The following is an 18666-nucleotide window of genomic DNA, read 5'->3' as shown; positions in this document are numbered from 1 at the left end:
CCAGGGTGGGGATTATACATTAGTTATTATTATTGCCAAATGATATTACTATTGTACACCGCTCATTTCTCTATGCCATCTCCAGGCACTGTAAAACGTCAATGCCGGGCACCGCAGGGGCTCGGCAGTGACGCACGCTGAAAGGGAGTACTCAGTTTTCACTCTGTTTGTTTGTTGTACACCGCTCCTTTCCTGTGCCATCTCCAGGCATTGCAAATCGTCATTGCTGGGCACTGAAGGGGGCTCGGCAGTGACGCACGCTGAAAGGGTGTACTCAGTTTTCACTCTGTTTGTTTGTTGTACACCGCTCCTTTCCTGTGCCATCTCCAGGCATTGCAAATCGTCATTGCTGGGCACCGAAGGGGGCTCGGCAGTGACGCACGCTGAAAGGGTGTACTCAGTTTTCACTCTGGTTCTTTGTTTTCTTGCTTTCTTGCTTTCTTGTTTGTTTGTTTGTTTGTTTTCTTGTTTTCTTGTTTGTCCGGACGATATCTCAGCCATCCTTTGAGCTCGGAAGCTGAAATTTCGGCACAATAGTGAGCAAGTACTTTGTCAAAAAGGTTATTTTTTGTTTTTTGATTAATTAATTAATTGATGAGATATTTAATTATTAGCGATTAATGAAGTACTTATACATTTCCTTTCTCTTTTGGGCATTATCTCAGGCACCTTTTGAGTTAGGAAGCTGATATTTTGACATGGCAATGACCAAGTGATATGGCTGTCAAGGCTATTTTTGATTAATTGATTAATCAATTAATCGATTAATTATTTAACTATTCGATTAATGACTATTTTTTATTTTTTAAGTTACAGAGTCTGATGAAATGGTGGTGGTTTATGTCTTATATTAGCGAATTGATTAATTATTTCATTTTTTAATGATTATTATTTATTTATTTTCATTATTAATTATTTTTTTATTTTCTTTCTCATATGGGCAATATCTCAGGCACCTTTTGAGCTCGGAAGCTAATATTTGGACATGACAGTGACCAAGTGATGTGGCTACAAAGCATATTTTTGATTTCTTGATTAATCACTTAATCGATTCATTATTTATTGATTAATCAATTAATTATTTAATTTTTTTTATTCATGCTTTATTTAATTAAATTTCTAAAAGTTACCTCTTTGGATGAAGCACTAGTGGTTTCGTTATGCTATTAGCCAATTGATTAAGAAAATATTTTATGATGATCTTTTCTTGATTTTAATTATACAATTAATCAATCAATCATCGTGCACCTCTCCCTCCAAATACAGTCTCTATGAGTCTATGAGCTGCACGGCGGTATTGCCGGGCGCCAGAGGCGCCCCGGCAATGCCGCGCTGGAGGATATTTCATTATTTGGCATCGGGGCGGTGTACTTTGATTGTATCTGTACTTGTTGTTATTGTTGTTAATATTATTGGTGTTGTTAATATTATTAGTGTTAATTAATACAAGTTTTGCAGCAATGTTGTCATTGTTTTTGTTGTTTATTTTGTAATTAGAATGCCATTATGTGGAAGGATGCATTGAACTGCTCTATACATGTTAATCTGTGATTATTACCAGAGAGAGGGAGCCGTCGTCCTCCACACCACAGCATGCTATTTCAACCCTTTCTCCCCTCTTTTCAACTACATATGGAAGAAGAAGAAGCCACCTCCTCCCACACGAGTGCCCTTGATCGTAGGCAAGCAAAACAAAGTGCCACCTTAATCTGTGATTATTATTATTATTATTATTTTGGTCTATTATTATGCCCTTAACATGCCGTGCGTTTAAAACATGGGAATTATTTGGGGTTCTTCAGCGTTAATTCGCTTAATCAACTCAGGAGATGATGACGATCATTTTGGTGAATCACATTCCACATCAGAAAGCTGCAGTGGAACACCACAAAAAAGCATGACACACACACACACACACACACACACACACACACACACACACACACACACACACACACACACACACACACACCTCAGGCACTTATAGTAGATCGGAGACAAAGGTAAATAAAAATTATTGATATTTAGTGAGCACAATACAGTGCACAGACATAAGTGATGGTATATTTAAGTGAAGTAAAGTTCGGTATTCACTATTTGAGTGCATCATTAAAAGTGTCCATGTGCTGCTTGGTTCAGTCCAAACAGGTTGCAATGCCTTTCAACACTCCCGAAACTCCGGATTTTACGCCTGCAGGACTTGGTTCACAACCACAGCAACCCAGGTGGATGGGTGTTCTGCCCAGGTGGGTGGGTGTTCTGCCCAGGTGGGTGGGTGTTCTGCACTACTCCCATCGATCATGCCTTTCCCGAACCTGCACATTTTCAATATTTACTTTGACTTTTGTCTGGACGGCAAGGTGGTGTTGTCTGCAACCTGCAAGTATGCATTTTGATTTCCTGTGTGAATGTCTGATAATCTAATCGACCTCCTTGAATTGCCAAACGTTCATATCCTTTAGCAGGCCATTCGGAGGGTTCGTGTACAAGAGAAGGTGAGCGGGAGGGGGGAGGGCAGTGTGTGTGTGACAATGACAGCGCTTTCCGCAAACTTATGAAAACTATTATAACAAATGAAAATTGAGTAAAAAGTAATTTTGCTGTTTTTTTTTTTTGTATCTTCCAATGTTTACAGTCTGTCACAGTCCGTCATATGAGAGCACTGTATTGGATATGCTCGACCAACTTCTCATACTGGATGGCGAGAAAAACGTGTTCTGGGGTGTATGATCCCTCCTTACATGAACAGCTGAAACGACGTGATCTGTGAGCAGTGATGTCCGTCTATTGGCCCCTTAACAGCCGAAACTGCATGAGTAATGTCCGTTTAAACGCCATGATGCATTTATTGGGTCGGAAGGGCCATATTTTGGTTTATTATTACGCCCGATCACAAACTCACTTCCTGGTTGGTGAGGCAGTAAAGCAGGGGTAATGTTCTCGTGTGGCAGACGGACATTAGTCCTCACAGATCACGCAGTTTCCGCTGTTATGGGATGCGAACTGTGCTTTACTGCTTTACCAAGCGAGGGGGTATTAACGTACTGTATATACTGTACATACACATAGTTGCATTCAGGGGAGCTGTGGACATTATAATTGAGGTAGAGACCCCCCCCCCCCCCCATCTGTGTTTGTACTTCTGACACATTTTATGCCTCTAACTAGAGATCTGTGCTAGGAAATAAATTGTCCTGTTTGTAAGAGGGTGTTGTTCCCTGCATTCGTTAGGACAGGGTAAGGTGTTTTGGCTTCATTCTTCCTGCCAAACTGGGTGGGATCCGGATGAGAGAGATGGAGAGAGACGTCGTCCTCTACGCCACAGCATGCTATTCCAACCCTTCCTCCCCTCTTTTCAACTATGGAAGAAGAAGAAGCCACCTCCTCCCACACGAGTGCCCCTGATCGTAGGCAAGCAGGGCGACGTGCCAATGGTTCCATGGCCCGAGGTCAAGGTTATGGCGAGGGTCTGCAAACTTAACAGTCCCACCCTAAATTGTCATGTTCTCTCTCTCTCTCACCTGGTCGACATCCTATGCTAAATTGTCATGTTTCAGGCACTCACCACACCCGCTAACCAGCAATGTGTGAAACTGCAAAACGTCGAAGCAGTCGTTTCGCGGATGTCCGAGTTAACAAGGCAAAAGCCGAGTGGTTTTGCTCCCACTCACGACTCCCAACACAGCCTGACACCACGCCGGTCATTCTTTAAAGTTCAACCGAATTTGGGGTCCTCAGGGATGGTTGATGCTCCAACATGTTTTTTTTACCTCAGCGTGGTAGTATGTTGAATGAGGGGGACACATGCTATTAAGATATACAAACTGTTTGATGAAACATGAGGCAACAGATCGAGGGAGAATCCCACATATGAGCACAATTATTAAAAAATAAAGACAGATTTAACAACAAATTGCAGGAATATAAGGTGCGACAGGTATTCAATCACTCATTCATCCAAAAACTGGGCAAGAATTAGAAGCAGCAGGTTGGTAGGACAAGTTTAAAGCCAACAACAGGTCGAGCAGGAGCAGCTTGCACAGCAGAAGGATGTGATGTGAGGCCAAATGTAACCTCCACAAGAGCGCCCCGCACGTACCTTCCTTCGTGTCCTCGACAACACTGACCGACTCTCACAGCCACAATAATTCCCCCTCCTCCACTACACTTGCCCGCTCAGGCCTTGTGGGCCAATCCGTTGCACCAACGACGGGCCATCCCCTTGCTGAGCAACGCACCTTGACCAATCACACAGAGCTGGATCTCTCAACCAACGGTGCTGACCTTGTGAGGTGCAACCAACGGCAAGTGGCCTTGCTTGCCGATGATCAGTGCTACTCACGTGGGAGGACGGTGGCTTTTTCTTTTTCCATGGATCATAAAAAGAAGGGGGAAGGTTGGAAGGGCTTGCTGTGGTGTAGAGAGGACGGCGCCTCTCTTTCTCTTTCTCTCTCTCGCTCTCTCTCTCTCTCTCTCTCTCTCTCTCTCTCTCTCTCTCTGTCTCTGTCTCTGTCTCTGTCTCTCTGTCTCTCTGTCTCTCTCTCTCACACCCGGTCGACATCCTATGTCTTGTACACTACAGGTAACAACTCCATTCCAACAGTGCAGAAACAAACTGTACAACTTGTTTCCTAACACATCATCCCTAGTTATAGGCAGAAAATGTGTGTATATATATATATATATATTGAAGGAACTGCGCTCCAACGCGAGTCGAAAGAATTGACGCGACCAAAGACGGAATTCGTCCGAGTTGCTTTATTGAAACAAAACAGCTCAGGTATTCTGACAAGCCCGTTTTTCGGGCAACAATATATATACACATTTATGTCGGGAAGTTTGCCCGGCAAAAGCTATACCGGGCATGCCCGGGTATCAAGGGCGAGCCTTGGAAAGGCGAGTCTGGACCTGCCCGGGCGTGTTTGGCTGCGGCCTGGCAAGTCGAGGCTGGGCGTGCCCGGGCGCTCTGGGCGAGCACTGGAAAGGCGATAGCGGGCATGCCCGGACGCTCTGGGCGAGCCCTGGAAAGGCGATAGCGGGCATGCCCGGACGCTCTGGGCGTGCCCTGGAAAGGTGATAGCGGGCATGCCCGGACGCTCTGGGCGAGCCCGGGAAAGACGAGACCGGGCGTGCCCGGGAGGTTCGGGCGTGCCCGGGAACAGTGAGTCCGGGCATGCCCGGGAGAGGCGCGTCTGGCCGTGTTCTGGCCGGTGCAAGGCGATTATGTACATCCAGCGGTAACCGCTACACACGCCCCTCCAGAATCGACCTGCACCGGCAGGGTCAATTTAAGGGGGGTCCGGATGACCCGGCCGAAGCGACCCCTGGAGGGTCGTGGGGAGGGGTCTGACATGGTGGTGGGTGGTCGAGCGGGGGGAACTGTGGACGGGGGGCGGCCTCACCACGGAGGAAGGGCCAACCGTGGTGGTCGGTCGACGTCCATGTGCGCCGGTTTGAGGCGGTCCACAGAAATCCGGTCCGGCCCGCCGCCGAAGTCGACGATGAAAGACTTGTCGCCCCGTCGCAGGACCCGGAAGGGCCCGTCGTACGGCGGCCGGAGTGGCCCCCGGTGCGCGTCATGACGCACAAAGACGTACTCCGCTGTGCGAAGCGCCGGGGGGACATAGGACTGGGGGCCACTGTGGCGGGACGTCGGCACGGGGGCAAATCGTCGGGCGGCCTCCTGGAGGTCCGAGCGCTGGCGAGCGGCGGACCAGGGACTGGTAGCGTCAGGCACGAATTCGCCCGGGACGCGGAGTGGCTGGCCGTAGACGAGCTCGGCGGCGGACGCCTGGAGGTCTTCCTTGGGGGCCGTGCGAAGGCCCAAAAGGACCCACGGCAGCCGGTCGGCCCAACCGTCGTCCTGAAGGCCGGCCATGAGTGCGGCCTTCATGGAGCGGTGAAACCGCTCGCACAACCCATTGGCTTGGGGGTGGTAGGCCGTGGTGCGGTGCAGCGTGACCCCCAACGAACGGGCGACCACGCCCCACAGCTCAGACGTGAACTGTGGGCCGCGGTCGGATGAGATGTCCGCTGGTGCGCCGAAGCGCGCGACCCAGGTGGCGATGAACGCCTGCGCCACGTCGGCGGTGGTGGTGGAGGTGAGGGGCACGGCCTCCGGCCACCTGGTGGTCCTGTCCACCATGGTGAGCAGGTGGGTGAACCCCCGCGAGGGGGGCAGGGGACCCACCAGGTCCACGTGGACGTGGTCGAAACGCCGTTCAGGCACGGCGAAAGGTGCCAGCGGGGCCTGGGTGTGGCGGTGGACCTTGGCTCGCTGGCAGGCCGTGCAGGCGTTGGCCCAGTCGCGGATGTTTCGTCGAAGGCCGTGCCAGACGAAACGCGCCGACACCAGCTTCTGAGAAGCTTTCCGGCCCGGGTGAGAAAGGCCGTGGATGGAGGCGAAGATGCGGCGCTGCCAGGAAACGGGCACGATGGGGCGAGGCTGGCCCTGGGAGACGTCGCAGAGCAGGACGGTGCCCGCGAAGGGGATGTCGGCCAGGCGGAGGCCCGTGTCCGCCACGCGGAGTGCCTGCACCGAGGCGTCGGTGGTCTGGTCGGCCGCCATGAGCGTGAAGTCCACACCGAGGTGGCCGCGTTCGCGCTGGCCCGCGAAAGGCAGTCGGCCACGGCGTTGTCTTTGCCGGCGACGTGCTGGATGTCCGTGGTGAACTCCGACACGGCGGAGAGGTGGCGCTGCTGGCGGGCCGACCACGGCTCCGTGACCTTAGCCATTGCGTAGACCAACGGCTTGTGGTCGACGAAAGCCGTGAACGGGCGGCCCTCCAGGAGGTGTCGGAAATGGCGAACGGCCAGGAATAGCCCGAGCAGCTCGCGGTCGAACGTGCTGTAGTTTAACTCGTTCGGCCGGTGTTGCCGGCTGAAAAAAGCGAGTGGCTGCCAAACCCCGTCCACCCATTGCTCATGGACGGCGCCCACCGCGTAGTTGGAGGCATCCGTAGTGAGGGCGATGGGTGCGTTGAGCACCGGGTGAGCCAGCAGCGTTGCGTCGGCGAGGGACCGTTTGGCACTGGCGAAGGCCGCGTCCATGGCCGCGGACCAAACAATGTCATGCTTGGCCGGCTTGCCCCGGAGGGCCTCGTAAAGGGGCCGCATGAGCTGAGCAGCGCGGGGCACGAATCGGTGATAAAAATTCACCATGCCGAGGAACTCTTGGAGGGCCTTGATGGAACGGGGACGCGGGAACGTGGTGATGGCCTCGACCTTGGTCGGCAGCGGCACAGCCCCGGTCTTGGTGATGCGGTGGCCCAAAAAGTCAACGGTCGTCGCGCCGAAGTGGCATTTGACCCGGTTGACAATTAAGCCGTGCTCGCTGAGGCGACCGAACAGTGTTCGGAGGTGGAGGAGGTGCTCGGCGCGGGACGTGCTGGCGACGAGGATGTCGTCCAGATAGACGAAAAGAAACGGCAGGTCGCGCAGCACGCCGTCCATCAAGCGCTGGAACGCTTGGGCCGCGTTCTTGAGGCCAAACGGCATCCGCAAAAATTCGAACAGGCCGAACGGCGTGATGACGGCCGTCTTCGGGACGTCGGCCGCCCGGACAGGTACCTGGTGGTAGCCCCGTATCAGGTCAATTTTCGAAAAGATGACCCGTCCCGCCAAACGGGCGGAAAAGTCCTGAATATGCGGGATCGGGTACCTGTCGGGGGTGGTAGCGTCATTGAGACGGCGGTAGTCGCCACACGGGCGCCATCCACCCCCCGGCTTTGGCACGATGTGCAGTGGCGAGGCCCACGCGCTATCGGAGCGCCGCACGATGCCGAGGTGCTCCAACGCGTCGAATTCGGCCTTTGCCACGGCGAGCTTGGCTGGGTCGAGGCGGCGGGCCCTGGCGTAGACCGGCGGGCCCGTAGTGGGTATGTGGTGCTCGATCCCGTGCCGCACCATGACGGCCGAAAACGTCGGCCGCGTGAGGGCCGGGAATTCCATGAGCAGGCGAGCGAACTCGTTCGTTGCCGGGAGGGCGCACGCCAGTTCGGTCGGCGCGGAGCTGCTCATTGTGCACGCCAGGGAGCTGAAGGTCTCGGCGTGGACAAGGCGACGTCGTTTGACGTCGACCAGCCGCCCGTGCGCGCAGAGGAAGTCGGCGCCCAGCAAAGCCACGGGGACGCTGGCGGTAACAAAAGTCCATTGAAAGCGCTGGCTGCCGAAGCAGAGGGTGACGACGCGTGGGCCGAAAGTGCGTATGGCCGAGCCATTAGCAGCGACCAAAGAGGGGCCGCAAACTGCGTCCAGCCTGTCCTGCTCGGAGGCAGGTATGACGCTCAGTTGGGCGCCGGTGTCGCACAGGAAACGCCGTCCAGACGCTTTGTCCCGAATAAACAGCAAGTTGCCCGAGTGGCCGGCGCTCATGGCTGGGAATGAACGCCGGCCCGGCCGTTTCCCGACCTGCCGAAAGTGCACGGGGGCCGGCACGTCCGAGCCTTGTGTCCGAACCTGGCGTGGTAATAACACCACGCCCGGTCAGGTGGAGGCCCCGGCCGTCGTGTCGGAAGCGGGCGGTGCGGCGTGGTGGCCGCCAGTTGCACCGGCAGTTCGGCCTCCAACCGCGCAAGGCGCTCGGGCGTCGTGGGCGTCGCCTCGGATGGCGGTGGGCTCCAGGTAACCGCGCCGATGTGCTGGCCCGCCGAGGAGATCTTATCGGCTTCCCTGGCGAGGGCGCGGGAATCCATGATCAACGTGCCAGCCAGGGCGAGGCGTACCGGGTTAGGCAGCTGACGGAGGAACAGCTCCCGGAACAGGAATGCCGGAGAGTGCTCGCCGAGCAACGAGAGCATATAGTCCATGCGCTCGGACGGGCGCGTGTCGCCGAGCTCGGGCAGGTCAAGCAGGCGCCGTGCGCGTGCTGCCGGTGAGAGGGCGAAAGCGCCGAGGAGGAGCGTCTTCAGCGCGTCGTATTTGTCAGCAGCCGGCGGGTGCTGGAGGAGGCTCAAGGCGCGGGCCGCGGTGGTGGAACCGAGCGCCGCCACAACATGGTGGAAGCGGGTGTCGTCCGCGGTGATGCCTCGCAGGGCGAACTGGGAGTCCGCCTGGGCGAACCAAACAGCCGCGTGAGTCTCCCAGAAGGTAGGCAGTTTAAGCGTCACTGCCGTATCCATGTCGGTAGGTCACCAATGAAGGAACTGCGCTCCAACGCGAGTCGAAAGAATTGACGCGACCAAAGACGGAATTCGTCCGAGTTGCTTTATTGAAACAAAACAGCTCAGGTATTCTGACAAGCCCGTTTTTCGGGCAACAATATATATACACATTTATGTCGGGAAGTTTGCCCGGCAAAAGCTATACCGGGCATGCCCGGGTATCAAGGGCGAGCCTTGGAAAGGCGAGTCTGGACCTGCCCGGGCGTGTTTGGCTGCGGCCTGGCAAGTCGAGGCTGGGCGTGCCCGGGCGCTCTGGGCGAGCACTGGAAAGGCGATAGCGGGCATGCCCGGACGCTCTGGGCGAGCCCTGGAAAGGCGATAGCGGGCATGCCCGGACGCTCTGGGCGTGCCCTGGAAAGGCGATAGTGGGCATGCCCGGACGCTCTGGGCGAGCCCTGGAAAGGCGATAGCGGGCATGCCCGGACGCTCTGGGCGAGCCCTGGAAAGGCGAGAGCGGGCATGCCCGGGAAAGACGAGACCGGGCGTGCCCGGGAGGTTCGGGCGTGCCCGGGAACAGTGAGTCCGGGCATGCCCGGGAGAGGCGCGTCTGGCCATGTTCTGGCCGGTGCAAGGCGATTATGTACATCCAGCGGTAACCGCTACAATATATATATATATATATATATATATATATATATATATATATATATATATATATATATATATATATATATATATATATATATATATATATATATATATATATATATATATATATATATTGTTATTTTGGTATGGATTGAATCCATCTATGTTAAATTATTTTAATACTTGTTATAGTTGATTTTGGGGTTTGGGGAAGGGGATATTTTCACTTTTGGCTAATCGTTGTGTCCATTTGCCACAACTCACTCCCATAATCTTGCCTTATTTTGGTTGATTCCACATTTGCATTTGATATATTTTCATAAAACGCTTAATATTTTATGTGTTTAAAATTTTTGGTTGCGTGCTATAGTCCAGAGGCAAAGTAACTTCCTCACATTGGAATCACCTTAATCGCTTTAGCCGTTATTGTGTCCGGTTGAGCAACAGTTTAACATTGTTTTAGAGGAGAAGAGGAAGGAGTACAATTTTGTGATTTAGCGATCTCCTGATGTGGTACTATAGCGATGTATTCTGATGTATTTTTAAGTTTTCGTAATTCATAAGACACTCGAGAATTAAAGGTACGGCTTAAAAAAAATTAATATCCTAACTCTATATTAGCTTCTCGGCATATTACTTTGTACACATTTGATGGGGCGGCCATTTTTTTTTCAACGATCATCCCTCTATATCGAGTACTACCGCACTCCTTTATGTACCTACATATTTTATACCAGACTCGGTGGTACAGTGATTAGAGCGTCTGCTCTGAGTCTGGGAAGTTGGTGTTTCAAACCACTGCCGAGTCGTACCAAAGTCTTTATTTAAATAAATGCTACGTGTTGCGACCTTGCTTGATGCTCCGTATTTCAAAAGAAAGAGCACAGTCTGCTGGAAAGCAAACAATGCTGGAAAGCAATGGCAAACCACCCAGTTTAACCCTTGCCAAGAAACTGCCTTAGCAGCTCCAATGCTCTGTAAATAGTATGGTGTAGGAGCTGTGCTCCAACGTAAATCGGAAGAATGGACGCGACAAAAAGCTGGAATTCGTCCGAGTTTCTTTATTGTGTCAAATCAACTCGGGTACTCTGAAAAGCCCGTTTATCGGGCAGCAATATATACACATTATCCCGGAGAGTTTGCCCTGGAAAAGCGAGGCTGGGCGTGCCCGGGCGTCCTGGGCGAACCCTGGAAAGGCGAGTCTGGACATGCCCGGGCGTCCTGGACGAGGCCTGGCAAGTCGAGAGCGGGCATGCCCGGGCGTCCTGGACGAGCCCTGGAAAGGCGAGGCTGGGCGTGCCCGGGCGTTCTGGGCGAACCCTGGAAAGGCGAGTCTGGACATGCCCGGGCGTCCTGGACGAGGCCTGGCAAGTCGAGAGCGGGCATGCCCGGGCGTCCTGGACGAGCCCTGGAAAGGCGAGGCTGGGCGTGCCCGGGCGTTCTGGGCAAACCCTGGAAAGGCGAGTCTGGACATGCCCGGGCGTCCTGGACGAGGCCTGGCAAGTCGAGAGCGGGCATGCCCGGGCGTCCTGGACGAGCCCTGGAAAGGCGAGGCTGGGCGTGCCCGGGCGTCCTGGGCGAGCCCGCCATGGTGATCGCTCCGCGTCCTCGGTAGGTGCAAGGCGATTGTGTATACCCAGCGGTAGCCGCTACAATGGTACAGTTTTTTTAATGTACAGGTATAGCGAATAAGAGTAAAACGTTGCCATTTGTTTGACTATTGTGTATCTCATTCAGAGAACCTTTTGACTAGTTTATGTATTTCCAGGGAAGGCATCTTGACCCTGCGTTCCCGACTGGAACGTCTCGCGCCACACGACACTGGAAAGTTTATAAACCAAGTAGAATGTTTTTAAGCGAAAATAACTCACGAAAATGCCTTCCAGGTGACATTAGTACTGGTGGGTTTGTTATGGTTTTAGGGATGTCAGTTTGTTGCTGGTCTGAACCCCAACTCTAAACCTCATAGGGAATATTGAAGGATGTGAATGCAAGGATGAAGTGAAATAAATACAATTTCGTGCAAAGCAGGCTGTAATGTTGTTTTTGCCTTTTGCACAGGTGAGAAGGTCCGTGGGAGAGAGAGCGATTTGTACTTCTTGCTCAGGGAAATTGACTCTTCCTTTCAAGGTCATGTGGATGTCCTTTTGTTTGGCCCATTTGTAGTTTCGTTTATGAAGGATATAGTCAGGGCCCTTAGGGATATTTTGTTTCAAATTCTTCCAAAAGCATCAAATTTGGCGCAGATGTTGCCCATGCCATACTCTTTCGATTTTTGACGGGCGCCAAGACGGGCGCCCCCCCCCCCCCCTCCCAGGCCGCCATATTGCCGAAATACAAAATGGCTGTCACCCGGATTAGAGGAAAACAGTTAAATAACCAAAAGGGTTGGAACCATGCATGATACCACTTTTCTGGGGTTTTCGAGGTAGAGGAATCCAATTCTGATGTTATTTTGATGATTTGAGGTCAAGGTCAACCCTCATGGTCATCTTAAAGGTCATTTTTGGGTCAAAATAGTCATTTGTCAAGATTTACAAGCAGTACCTCATTTTATCTGCCTCCGGGGAGGGTAATCTAACCCTGACCTTGATGTGATGTTTCAAGATAATATTACATGCTAGGGTCATGCATTATAGAGATCCCATGAACCCGAAATTAAGCAGAGGTCGTCATATTCATTAATAGGTAAAAAACGAAATGAGTTAGAATCACAAATAATACCACTTTTATGTGATTTACGGTATAGGAGAATCCTATTCTAAAGTTATTTCGATGGTTCGAGGCGATATTTTGCCACCCCATTTTAGGCTCCAAGGTAAAAAGCAGCAGTTTTCACTAATACAACACAAACATTATTCAGGAACAATTTTATTTAAGTACTTCAGAAATAACATCTGCAGACAAAATAAAGTAACTACAAGTATGCAGCACTGCATGACTAATATGCTTTCAAATGTTGAAAATACAAAAAAATGGAAAGTATAGCAACAATATGTACATTGTAACAATGATTGTCAGTGATTGATATTGCTTCCTATGTGTCTCTGGCGTATTCTCTATGAATCGCCGCCATCATTGTTAATGCACCCTCCTTCGCATTGGCAGAGGACCGTACATCGGACACCAGCACGGTTGCATTTACACCTTCCCGTGCAGGCCTTTTTGCAACCACAGTGTAGGAGAATGGCGCATGCCATTGAAGCATCGCTGAGTGTGGTCCATAATGGTTGCCAGTTATTGCTGCCATCCTTTTGCCAGCCCCAGTCACTGAAGTCAGGTATTTCCTGTTGGACTGTGGTGGCCTGATTCCAGTAGAAACTCGCCTGTAGTAGAGCTCGTTTCACATGCTGGAACAGCGCGGCTTGGGTAGGTGGGATGTTTTCCAGTGATCTGCTTCCAGTGGTGAAGAGATGATGCCTTGCTTCGTTGACACTGGCTGCACCACAACCCTTGCTGTACATTAGTATGACAAACCTTTCAATCTGCTGCATGTGTATGGACTCGAGTGTGAAGAGGTCAGGGTCCTGTGTAAGAGCCACTAGTGTGTCGGTGAGGTCAGGTAAGCTGGTCCAGGCCGCCCAAGCAGTCTTCTTACCACATCCAAGAATCTGTGAAGTCGTGTCACAGCCAGTTAGGCTGTGGAAGAGGGGTAGTGCCAAGGACTTTGACGGACCGAGATTGGAGCAGATAGCATGGACTGGAATGTCACGGTACTTTTTTCCAGTTCCAAAGCCCACCCAGAGCTCTGATAGGCCAGAGGTCTCAAAAAACCTGACTGCCAAAACCACGACATCACTGTCCACTGTGCGAACATAGGCTGTTATATGGCCCTGCTCTGCAGCATGTGCCAGATGCAGGAGGATCCTGGTGTCAGCCTCGGTATGGTTGCTTGGCTGAAGTGTAGTAAGGTCATAATGTCGGTTGGAGAGCACGGTTCGAAGTGGGTACTCAGGAGGAGTTTTCCACCCATGTCAGTCTTGGAGATCTGTGTGCTGATGAATGAGAACAGCTCCCTTTTGTTCTCCTCATTTTTTAGGAAAACACTGTTCCATTCATGCTTTGGGATTGGGGTGCTGCCATCGCCAACTCTTGTCCGTGGGCCATTCCCACGACGTTGCTGGGTGAGCCCTTTGAGATTATTTTCCTCTGGGTAATATCCCATACAGCGTCGATGCGTTGGGCTCCGCTCTTCATTTGGGCCTCCAGAAATGGTACAATGTGGAGTGACACATATTCACTGAATGTCTTTGCTGTTGTTGGGCGCACCATGTGAATCACTGCTGCCATATCCAAAACCACGACTGTTGCTTGTTTTGCAGCATCTGCACGGCCAGTCGGTGCATTGATGCATTGCAGAATATCAGACTTCGTCCCAAATCGCAGTGACCCTAGGTCAGCCAGGCTTGGTGGTTCTTTCTGATTTTCGAACCTAAAGAAGTCTGCCATGTCAGCATCAGGGCGGGACTGCAGTGAGAGGAAAAGCTGTGTGACCAAAACCATGTTCTGCCTCTGTACACCACTGTCCTTCCTGCTTTTTTTCTTTGGGTCGGGTCGATTGGCAAAAGTTAGCATATTGTTCCGTTTGATCGTATCGGATACAGGCACTGAAACCACTAACAGCCTTTCTAAGACATATGCTGCATGAAGGGCTTTGCCAGCTTCACAGATTTGAGACATAGAGGTAGTAGTCCTTGAGCCAACCGGCCATTTTTTGAAGTGAATGCTCCGGGGGGGGGGGGGGGGGGGGGGGGGGGGAGTAATTCTCATTATGATTTTCCATTAGACCAATGTCTCAAGTGTCAGAAAAGGTGTGATGGACATCTGAGAACGGTAGCTTAGTGCCCGGATGGACGCCATCTTTGAAACCACCCAGCTCGAAAATGCCCATTTGGTGGGGTACATTGTTGAACGTGTATCTGGACTTCTATACTAGCTATCGATGTGCGGTTGACGACTAAATATACGTCCGATGTGTACCGTCTAAATAAAAAATAATATGAAGCATTTTGTTTTAGATTAATTATTATAAAAATCAATTATCGAAAAAAAATCATATATTTTTCAATATTTTATTATTAGACTTGTACTTTTTTTAGTGAAACAACACTGGTATGATTTTCCAAATTATGCATTGTGCTACACCGTTTATCTGTCTATAAAAATAACTCAAAAACTAAAACATATCATCCACCACGAGTGTACACAAAAAATATATGAAAAGGCATGCACTTTCCACAAACCGAAACTATGTCAGTTGGAATTTCCCGCCGATAATCAACCCACAGAACCCAGTGCCGAAAGTGACGTCAGTCTATTCTATATCTATATTCTATATTCTATATCTCAGTCTGAGATTTGTTGCAGTGACTTGATTAATTTCTGAGGGGGGGGGGGGGGTGGGCTATTATAGAGTTGTATTGTGGCGCCATCTAACATGTTCACTGACTTGGATGAGTATGTCTATGTAAGCTGGCGAGCTTTTCGGATATCGGAGTAATCTAACGTCAGTCTTTTTGTTCTTTCAGCTGAGATGGCCGGTGTCGAGGCGAAACGGGCGAAGATTGAACCTGAGTCCGGAACGCGCATCCTGTGCAGCAAGAAGTCGCCACTCTCTGAACTAAGCAAGGCAGCGGGCAACAGTTCTTGGAAGACATTGTGTGACGCAGCCGCAGTTAGAAACTTTTATCCAATTCTAAAGCTAGTCCAAGAAGGCGCAGTTGAACTTCCTAATATTCCAATATTATACCATAGGGCTTGTAGATCAGACTTCACTCACAAAAACCACCTAGCTACTTTGACCAATGCAGCTAGAAGTTCTTCAGTTGATACTGGCGATGCGGTGCGACGGCGATCATCACGGGAAGAGACAGGATCAACTTCAACGGTCTACGATGATAAATGCATTTTTTGCCAGCGTGCTTCAAAATTCATAAAAGGCAGTCATACCCGTGAAACAGTTGTCTTGGCTGTTGAACTTCGAGCAGATAAGACAATAAGAGATGCTGCGACAGCTCGCAATGATGAGAGAGTTTTGGCATTGACTACACGAGATATGGTTGCAGCTGAGGCTCACTACCACTTCTCCTGCTATAGAAACTACACACGGCCCCAAAAACCTCAATAAGAAACTGACATTGAAGATAATATCGAGAAAAAAGAAATGATACGATGTATATTCAATTTCATTCGCACTGACTTGTTCTTGAACCCGAGGATTGTTCCAATAGTTGATGTTGCAACAGATATCCTGTCTTCAGATACATTTTCAGTTGATGTTCGTGACTCCATCAAGAAGAATCTGCAGCGCACATTACAAAGAGAGTTTGGAGAATCGCTCATCTTCTTCAATGTGAAACACCGTGTATACTTGATGCCCGATAATCTGACAAAGCGAGAGATTGCTGCAGAGTGCGTAAACCTGAAAGCAGAAGTGAAAGCATTTGAACGAACGGACGGTGAAAGTAACATTGTGCGTGCAGCTACTTCACTGCGACACCAGATCAAAGATGCTCATTACAATGAACGTTGGCCGCCTCAGCCAGCAGAACTCACTTCAGATTACGTGAAGATACCAGATTCTCTTCGTGTATTTCTGCATACTTTGATTTGCGGGAGTGGGGGTAGCTCTGCGCGTGCCGACACACTGGTATGGTCGATGGCTCAAGATATCATCAATGCTGTACACCGGGGTACCATCAGAACATCGAAGCATGTCCTACTTCCGTGGGTCATGAAAACGCTCACCGGTAATACAGAGGTCATCAGAATATTGAATCGACTCGGGCACGGATGTTCGTACACAGGTCTGGAAGAAATCGAGACAGCGCTATGCATAGACAAATTAGCAAGTGTGGAGAAAGATACAGTACCACTTCCGTCACATGTGCCCCCTTCGGTCCCGACTGTATTAGCATTCGATAACATCGACAGGCTAGAGGAATCGCTGAGTGGTGGCGGAACATCGCATCGCGTCAACGGTATCATCGTCCAACCGAAGTCGCAGTCGTGTTTGCCGCCCCAACCTCCATCGGCAGTATCCAAAGCAGATAAGAAGCGATCTATCCCGTCATCCAGCGATTTAGTTCCAATATACAGCGGTGGGAAACGAGAGGGCCCACCTGCAATCAAGCCTGCAGATCTTTCTGACACTCTTGCAGGCGCAACATCCCTTGCGCAGCGCCGAAATCACGTATGGATTATGACTCGCATGCTGGAACCATGCGACCAGACAATCAGTTCGTGGACTGGTTTCAACATCATGACTAGAGATCGTGTTCAGGTGACGGAAGATGTAGTTGGCTACCTGCCGACTATAAACGCGCCTGCCACAGATATGGCAACAGTGCAAGAAATCCTCAGAGAAGCTCTGAACATCATGTCATCACTTCAGCTTGAGCGTATACCGGTGGTGCTAGACCAGGCACTATTTGCTAAGGCGACCGAAATAGCATGGAAAGATGTCGATCGATATGGAAGAATCGTGCTCATGATGGGGAACTTCCATACCATCTGTAACTTCATGTCGAGCATTGGGAAAATGTTTGGAGATGCAGGCCTTCGGGATGTAGCTGTTGAGTCAGGAGTAATCGCTGAAGGTTCCATCAACAGGGTTCTGGAAGGCAAGCAATACAACCGTGCTGTGCGACTCCACAAGTTGATGTACGAGGCACTAATGCGCATCATTTGGAAGGGCTTCCAGGTGTGGATAGAAAGCAATCATCCTGACAAGGAACCCCAGATTCGAAGCACTGACCTCAAAATTCGCAGCATCAAGGAGGATGTTTGCCACGAGACTCTCGCTGCTGCTCTCGATGATGATTCATGTGTACAGAGCTTTGACATGTTCGCGAAATACCTACATTTTCTGCGAACCAAACATGGAGACCTGGCTCGCTTCTGGATGATGTATATTGATATGGTAGAGACCCTGCTGGGGTTGATTCGTGCGGATAGAGAAGGCGACTGGATGCTTCACTTGGCTTGTGTCAGAAGAGTGATCCCTTGGTGTTTCGCAATGAACAAGGTGAACTATGCTAGATATCTACCAGTGTACTATGCACAGATGACGCAACTCCACGAAACATGCCCCGAGTTGTACAGGCATTTCAATCAAGGCTACTTCTCCGTACAGCTTAGACCAGGGAATCCATTTGCCAGAATCGCTGTTGATCAGACAACAGAAGAAACAGTAAACAAAGATACGCAAACAGCTGGAGGAACACGAGGTTTTAGTCTTCGACAAGGGGCTGTGTCACGATACTATCTAACTGCAGAAAATCGGGCTACTGCACTGAGGCAACTACGAGAAACTATCCTTGTGAATGGCAGCGACACATCTCACGCCAAGCACCCTGACTTGTCTACTTCTCGCATCAAACGTGATGAGTCTGGCGTCACAGCTATCTGTGATCTACTGGAAAATGACTGGACCAATCCATTCGCCGATGATCCGTCATGTCTTCTCAGTATATCTACCGGAGCGGCTGCGAGGGAGGACGTTTCTAATGACCTACTCAACACCCTGCAAAAGGGGGAAGCGGCGTATCAAAGCTTCCAGAAACGTCTTGAAGAGGGAACAGGCTTTCATGACACATTGAACAAGCTAAACTTGAAGACCTTTGGTAAGATCAAGCAGAAAGTTGTGAAGGGCACAAACAAGGAGATCGTCCTGAGAGCTGACAGACAACTGTTTGCCACCATGATACTCATCGCCAAGACAAGGAACCTCGACATGCAACTTGTCCTTTGTCACCCACTAGGGCCGTTACCATGGTCTTTGGCAAACGTTGATGGGTCAATGAAAAAAACGAACAAAGCTGCACTTGCGAAACACATGGAAGGTCTTGTGGAACCAGCCGAGAACGTTGACAAGCGAAGTGCAACAATAATTGATGCGATGGCTCTCATACAAAAG

General features: G+C 50.5%; 1 protein-coding gene and 1 long non-coding RNA gene across 3 annotated transcripts in view; both read left to right on the top strand.

Annotated features, from left to right (window-relative positions):
* The window catches only part of LOC137420593 (uncharacterized), a 24833-nt gene extending 22520 nt beyond the window's left edge, over positions 1-2313 (top strand). The window contains exons 5-6 of the mRNA XM_078772507.1: positions 1562-1682; positions 2140-2313. Coding sequence (XP_078628633.1) covers positions 1562-1676 — 115 coding nt within the window. The 3' untranslated portion in view covers positions 1677-1682; positions 2140-2313. The remainder of the gene's footprint in view (positions 1-1561; positions 1683-2139) is intronic.
* Positions 2314-2675: 362 nt separating this feature from the next.
* Positions 2676-18666, top strand: part of LOC144890746 (uncharacterized) — a 388459-nt gene continuing 372468 nt past the window's right edge. For both annotated transcript variants that reach the window (XR_013622513.1, XR_013622512.1), the window contains exons 1-2: positions 2676-2766; positions 11811-11879. This is a non-coding gene — a long non-coding RNA (uncharacterized LOC144890746). The remainder of the gene's footprint in view (positions 2767-11810; positions 11880-18666) is intronic.

This window comes from Myxine glutinosa, chromosome 2, assembly GCF_964187855.1.
Source record: "Myxine glutinosa chromosome 2, kmMyxGlut1.1, whole genome shotgun sequence".
NCBI lineage: Eukaryota > Metazoa > Chordata > Myxini > Myxiniformes > Myxinidae > Myxine > Myxine glutinosa.
Note: the sequence above shows the minus strand (reverse complement) of the source record. Positions and strands in the feature narration are given on the sequence as shown.